Source organism: Toxorhynchites rutilus, chromosome 3 (assembly GCF_029784135.1).
Source record: "Toxorhynchites rutilus septentrionalis strain SRP chromosome 3, ASM2978413v1, whole genome shotgun sequence".
Taxonomy (NCBI): domain Eukaryota; kingdom Metazoa; phylum Arthropoda; class Insecta; order Diptera; family Culicidae; genus Toxorhynchites; species Toxorhynchites rutilus.
This window is the reverse complement of record NC_073746.1, coordinates 322,902,578-322,910,251: the sequence shown is the minus strand read 5'-3', so window position 1 is coordinate 322,910,251 and position 7,674 is coordinate 322,902,578. Positions and strand designations below refer to the sequence as shown.

The following is a 7,674-nucleotide window of genomic DNA, read 5'->3' as shown; positions in this document are numbered from 1 at the left end:
TGCAAAATGACGGGAAAAAGGTTTCGCTCGCTCGCATCATTTGTTGACGAATGCCACAATCGCCCGTTCCGGCATCTACAACATCTTGGCACTATTGGACAACAATCAGAGCACCGAAAGAAAGCCCGGTTTCGGAAGGCCGACGATCCTGAGCGACAAGTAGCTTCAAAAGATGCTGAAGAGGAAGATCGAGAGATTAAGTGGCTACATAGCTGCGTGCGCTTGTCCAGGAGGTCGATGCAACCGACCAAACAGTGAAAAAGTGCCTGGCGAACATGGGCATACATGTCAGGAAGCGGAAGACCTGTCCACTGGTCTCGGAGCTGCAGGCAATGACGCAGTGACGGGGCGGTGGTGATGGACGACGAGACCTATTTCACCTTGGATGGCAACGACTGGCAGGGCACATCGTATTTTCAATTTTCATCAATTTTGTCGCGAAAACTGAGAAGGAATTGATAATTAAAACGAAGAAGGAACTCAAAATCATGCCTACACGCATGTCTTCGTCCGCCATGGTAAATGTTTCGGTTAAATGCCAGAACGCCGCTGGCAAGGGCGTAGATTTTTTTTGCAAGTAACCTTCCATGGGAAATTCATCAAACTCAATTATCTGTCTTAGTTTTTTAATCACCATCCGAAAAAAACTCCGTTTTTTAATGCAAACTGAATTAAATCCAATGTAATAATCATGATAAAGTGTGTTTCAGTTAGAATTTGGTCGCTTATTTTTATTCACTGAAGCACCCCTGGTTGTCACACCGAGAAAATATTGACAGTGTAGTTTCGGTTTATGTTTATGTAAATTCAGTTATCAAAATCTCATCACATTCAAAAGTTATCGACGATGGAACGCGGGAAAAAATTCTGCACACTCACGTTGAGTACCCGATGTGGTCAGGAGGAAAGATTGCAAAATTCCTGAAATTTTAAAAATAGACTGTAAATACCGTACTCGTTACCGGGAGACCCTTACGTTGGATCGGGCGAAACCAATCAAGTGTTGAAGTGCAACATATGACCGGAATGTGCGAGCAAGAGGGATTCGAGCAGTCCATAACAATCCTGGGCTCTTTTTGCTTTTATGGACGATGAAACATAGGGGAAGTGGGAGCATAGTGGTCCTCCTAAGGAATATGCCCATTTTCAGCGTCCACATATCGATTCAATTCCCGTTTCTCGAAGAATATTATAGTTCAACTCATTGTTCTTCAAGATGGCAAACGGTTTTTACTATAAAAATTCGAAATAGTACAATTTCCATCATTAGAAAAAAGGGGAAAATTCGAACATTTTTTTTTTGCTTTGGGATAAAGTGGTCACCAAGTGGGGGCAAAGTGGTCACTCGCACATATCAAGCTAAACGGGATAGATTTATGCGTTTTTTGATTTGTCCAATATATCAGATTGAACAAAATAAATTTCACGAGAAATTCTTTAGATCCATGCGCACGTACGGCCGAATGGCTATCGAGAGAGCAATTTCTTTTTGTATTTGTATTTTGACATGCGACAATTCTACTGGTACAGTCATTAAATTCTTCAAACAATATGACATCTAGAGTCAATAGTTAAACTACCACTTTGCCCCCCATGACCAATTTGCCCCCTCTACCCATATGAAAAATTGATTTCGGACAAATAGCCGGTAACAAATTCAAGGTGTTTACAAGAAGGAGTGTCTCCAGAATAAAATTTTGACATTTATTCTATCACACTAAGGTTCGGTGAAGTTCTGGCGAGACTTGGTAAGCTTCCATTACATCCGGGATGTCGCCAAGTGGTATAAAGAGAACAAGATCGATTTCATTGAAAAAAAAAACAGGAAGTGGGCTATATATGTGGTATGACCGCAAGGTTGACGTAGAACTATCATTGATTTAGTAATCATTTGCTTGAAGTTGAATCTGAATCCATTCTGAATAAATGAATATTTGGGGGAAGCGTTACGTTGGAGGCACAATATTGGATACGAAAATATTCTACTGATGAGGAAGAATAACTTGATTGAAAAATCACAAAACGAAATGCATTTGATCGCAGTATTATATGAATAGAAAACATTAAAATAAACACTTTCACTTGAATGTAATTTTCAATTCTCCATGCCCGCCAGTGGTTAATGCTAACTCGATAACCACCAAACGAAAAGAGTTGCGCGCGTGTATGTATGTGTGTGTGTGGCGGCTGCTCCGATGCCTCAAGCGGAACCAATTTTCGATGCTGTTACCTTCTTGGTCGCCTTTTCAGTGGCGTCACTCTCCTTCCGATGGATTCCCTTCTGACCTAAAGTGCACAAACAGGCTCTTCGTGACACCGTTCATCAGCGCTTTCATGATGAACGAAGTTAGCTTCGCCACAACAGCGACAACATGCTCCAATCTCTGTTCAATTATAACTGAGTGGACTTCCGAGCGGCGCTCGCTTGTATACCGATTGGTGATTTCAATAGCCTGTTTTGAAAGCAATTTTTGACGTAGGACTACGTCTAACCGGAAGATATAGGGGGTGAAATGGAAATCTAGGCACTGAACAAGTAGGAAAAAATGCAAGATTTGGAACGCTTATAACTCGAGCATTTCTCAATAGATCGCGAAGGTTTTTGCATCAATCGATAGGAAATATATCTACGCATCTATCATAACGAATAACATTTCATTTTTCTTGAGATAAATAATTGAATAATTGTTAAATATCAAGCATTGTCCAAATGCCCTATGTGCCCATTTTTGATTGGTCCATTTTGTGCTCCTCAAATCGTACCGACCAAAACGGGCAACCAGAGCAGCAGCGAAATAGAATGAAGCACGATTGGAAAGGAAAAAGAAAAAAATGAACGAAACATTGGTCGCAGTCTCACACATGCGTAATTCTCGAGCCAGCCAGTCAGCTTAAAAATCCCCGCTCCGCTGCAGTAACGATCATTCTTTGTGTGGACACCGACTGGACAACATCGTTGCTGGACGAGCTGGACGGCGAGGGATCGAGTGCCTTTCTCAAGGCAAGAGGGTGGAGATGGTAGCGCTGGAGTAGAGTAGGGTAGAGTTTTTAAAGGGCCTTTCTCAAGGCTAGAGACGAATGAACTGAAAAAGTTTAAAGTCTCTATAATACAATACCTTCCTTCCTTCCGTAACGATCATTCTCATCCAAACCGTACACCATATCGTTTCGCATCACATCACATCAACAAACCAACACAAGCAGCCATGGTTGGATATGGCAAAGGAGGAAAAGTGAAGGGAAAGGCAAAATCCCGCTCGAACCGTGTTGGTCTGGAGTTCCCCGCAAGGGTAGCTAAGCCGAGCACCTTAGTACTAGTGCACCAGTCCACCTAGCCGGCGTTATATAGTTTCGGCCGCCGAAGTGATCGAGTTAGCTGGCAATGCTGCTCGTGACGATAAGAAAACCCGCATTCAGAACAGAACACATTCGGTTCGGTGGACATCGAGACAACAGACAGTTGCAGCGAGTGGCGAGTGACAAACGCAATAGCAAAACGGCAGCAGGTAGCAGAAGAAAAAAGTTTCGTTCTTTATACAAACTGTTTTGGTGGCAAAACCAGCCACCGTAAAACACGGCGCTTTTCAGGGCCATTAAACCTTTTAAAGAGGAGTTATCAAAAGTTGCATGGTTCCCGAATTAAAAATGGCTTCAAATTACAACACATTGTATGCATGATGGCATTCACGAATTTTCGTGGTAGCAAGAACTGCTTTCTTTGGTTGATAACTGATGTTGAAAATTGACTGAGGTTACATCTGCATTGTATAGAAACATAACTAAGGAGCAACATGATGAGCTATGTATTTCCTGCTGCTCTGTTCTTATTTTAAAGGACTTTAATCCGAAGGTCATCCGTCCCTGTATTCACTGTTGGTTTTTCAGAACGCTTATAGCTCGTCTATTTCTCGACAGATCGTAGAGTTCGTCTCCAAAACCTCAGTTCTTTTTCATTTTTATTTATTTTGTTTGCGGAGACTACAAATCTTACAATTCATTCGTCTCCGAAGCCACAGTTTAAGTTACGGTAATGTGCTCAATAGTGAAATATATGATAGTGAATGAGCTGAGGACCACTATGCATTCCCTATCATAGCCATCATTTTGATTGTACGATATGTGCATACGCCAAAAGATGACCGGCGTTGAACATTTAATAAGTACAAATCCTTCAGAAAAATATCAAGAAGCAACTATAAGATAGTGAGAAAAAATTGAAACACAACATCAAAAGTTCTTTTCAGAACGTTCAACATGTTCATAAAGAACAGTAAACTAATCCATTTTTCAGTTATATAGGTAAGTATTCATGTAGGAGAAGAAAATAAAGCAGTATATTTAAAATATATATTTAGCAAAATCTGTCCCCTTTGTATAGTCCTACGTCACTCCGGTTATGTCCCCGACATTACCCACTCGTCTTTTTTTTTTTTAAACAAGTTTTTTGTTAAAAAAGGAACAAGTATACAACGAGTAGACATTTTATCTTTTGAATGAAGTGTTTATCATATCATTTCGTTCAATTTTTTGGGAGCTATTAACGCTCAAAATCTCGTGCTCCGGCGTAACGCTTTCGTTTTCGAAACTTTGAATTTACACCCCAGTCTAGAAATGAAAGACGTAGTCCTACGTCAAAACTATCAATCCATCAAAGTGTCCGGATTTTCGTTCCATCGAGAGATGTAGGGCAACTATCAAAGGCAAACTGAAGAAATGTGGCAGAACCATAAAAAATCAGATCAAATTCAAAAGTGGTGGAACAAGACAGCAAATATTTTATTACAATATAAATAGGAAATGATGGGTGGTATTAGACGAAATGTTCGAAAATTCCTCGGACGAGCTAACGAATAATTTTCATGTATTTTTCCCTCAAAATTCATTAGAAAACCTACAAAAAGGTATCCTTCACATTTTTGTACGTTATTTCTATGCAAAGAAATGTCCTACTTTATGCGACCAAATTCTAACTGAAACAGGCTTTAGTTGCAGAATAGAATAAACTTTCGTTTTACAAAATTTTTACGTTATTTTCTAGCGAAAACATGCTTAAATGATTGAATTAACTAACATGGTCGTATTGTCCCGAATGGTGGCCCATTTTGCCCAGTAGTACTTTCGATCGACGGGAACGGAACGAATTTTAAAAGTGTAAATTTTCCACATAAATCTTTATTAAAGCATATTCACAAAATGACCAGCGATCAATAGAGCTTCAAATCGTGAGATTTTAACAAGTGGCATAATTTATAAATGTTCCTACATGGTTTGGAACGTTTCGTTCTTATGGACATCACATTGCCCCTATCTACCCTGTATGTATTGGGGAAGTTTTGGTTGTATGGTCAGCATGCGGGTAGTGGAAATGGCACTTTCCGACTAGCTGTGCTTCATTTGCACAAAATATCGAGCCCCATAGTGGGCAAAATTCTACAGCAACCATTATGAAATAACCTACACACAAACGAAACAACAAGAACTCTAGAAAAACGGTTCGATTGATTTTTATCGATGGCCGAATTGTATATATCGCAGTTCCTGCTGCTTTTGGTAAAAAATGTACGTGCTATTCAACGGTCACCTCTTGGACTGCTTGACAACCTTATTGTCACTTCTGCAACAGGCGGTCCACTCTAAGAGTTTTCCCTAGTCGTAGATAAATATAACTTATCTCATAGCGTCTTGCTCACATTCGCCTAACGTATGTATGCCTGATCAATCTACACAGGATCGGGCCGTTTTCAGGTGTACATCTCTGTGTACAGACACACATGATAGTCATAATAAATATATGCAATAAATATAGATATCGTTAAATAAACGAAAAAGCCGATGCACGAAACAGAAAAGCACTTGGATGTAGGCTTAAACTCTAAAAGAAACGTAATCCTACAACAAATAAATATGCAGAACGTATAAACAAAAACGACATTTAAACCACGCATCTTTCACTTCCTCTTTTTCTCTCTTTTCGTTCACACCCTTATTCCTGTCCAGCCACCGCTCTAAATCAGCATAATATTTTCCTCCACATTCAGCAGCTTGTCACCGATTTCGTTTGACGAATCGTTCGTCATCAGATTATTTTGCCACTTCAACTGCTCACCGTCGAACGACAGATCGGCATCCAGTTTCTCCTGGATCTGATCGAACGATGTCGTCAACCGTTCGTCCAACAAATTGTACGACTGTATCGACGTGTTATCATCGAACTCGTAGTTCTCGATGGAAATATTGTCGAACAAATTGTCCAGTATCATCTGATTGTCCATCGTGGAACCGTGCGTTCCGTTGTTGTTAGTCGCACCGCCGCTACTTCCGGCCTCACCGATGCCGATCGTTTTCTTCCGCAGATATTTCAGCACACCGTTTCCGGCAGGCGCGGCTGCCGTTGTTGCGGTGATGTATCGCATTTCCTGTCCACTGGCATCCACTAGTTTGATCTTTTTCCGGGGATCGTCCGAATGGCTGATGCCACTGCTGCTACTGCTGCTGCTGCTCCTTTGCATTGCATCCACTGCTTCGTTGGATTTCCGTTTAACCGCCACCTCATCGTCACTCAGGATTTCACTGCCGCCTCCATTTGTACTGCCGGGTTCAACGCTTCCGATCGATTCGTACCCACTCTGCTGCGAGTGATGCTGATCACTGTGGTATGTGGTCGCATGATTCAGCAGTTCCTGTGCATTTAACGATGACTCCTGTTGATTTAGACTGTGCTCCAATGTTTGCTGGTGATGCTGTTGCTGTATTTGCTGCTGCTGTTGCAGCTGCTTCGCCTGTAGCTTGGCACATTTGTTTCTGATCTTGCGCTCGTTTTTAGCATACAGCTCACGCAATATCTGCTCGTCTTTCACCACTAGGGTTGAGATGAATTTGTTCATCTCCTCCTTGGGAGGGGCACGCTCCGGATGCACCGTGTTCAGGTGTTTGCGAACCGAGGTTTTCGCCTTCAGTGGGGACCGATCGCAGTACGGGCACATGTAGTAGGTGCTGTCATGGATCTCCATGTGGCGCTTCAGTTGATAGTTCTAAAAAGAAAAAAAAGAACATAGAACGGGAAACAATGCTTTATTAGAAAATATCTATTCTGTGAACGGAGTTTTTTTTATTGTACGTTGTATTGAAAAACCTTGATCATTCATGAATCATATGAACGGGGTAAATATAAGGTAGATATTCAAAGGCACAGAGGATACGGATGATGTCCCAACTCTCACACAAACTAATCATCAAAGCTTTTTGGAGCGCAACTTTCAAACAAAAATCGAATATCGACATGTTTGTGGTTCTAACGGATCTCAATTGATGCGTGTATGTCCACCTTAATTATGGATGAATCTGGGCGGTTGCGGAATTGAGAACATAACAACGTAAGATACGAAATATTGAAATTCATAATATCGAAATTCGGACCTTGCTAATGGAAGCAGAGTTGAATTGCTGAAGTTTGAGACTCCGTACACTCATATTGAATAATCGAGAGGAGCTCAACACCCCGACTCGCTGCGAGTCGCTAGAGTCGTTGAATTTAAAGTGGTAGATTCAGACGAGGTCCACTCTTCGTGGAAAAAAACCTCACCAAGGGTCAGAGAAGGAAGCTGAAGAACTTGATCGCAGCTGGGATTCCTGCAAAGGATTCTCGGCTGCAAGCACTGCGTCAGCACATTTCTG

The 7,674-nt window shown here is 41.4% G+C and overlaps 1 protein-coding gene across 2 annotated transcripts in view; it reads right to left on the bottom strand.

The window, feature by feature from the left end:
* Window positions 1-635: 635 nt before the first annotated feature.
* Window positions 636-7,674, bottom strand: part of LOC129775219 (uncharacterized) — a 50,863-nt gene continuing 43,824 nt past the window's right edge. For both annotated transcript variants that reach the window (XM_055779636.1, XM_055779637.1), the window contains one exon: window positions 636-7,031. In XM_055779636.1, coding sequence (XP_055635611.1) covers window positions 6,006-7,031 — 1,026 coding nt within the window. In that variant the 3' untranslated portion in view covers window positions 636-6,005. The remainder of the gene's footprint in view (window positions 7,032-7,674) is intronic.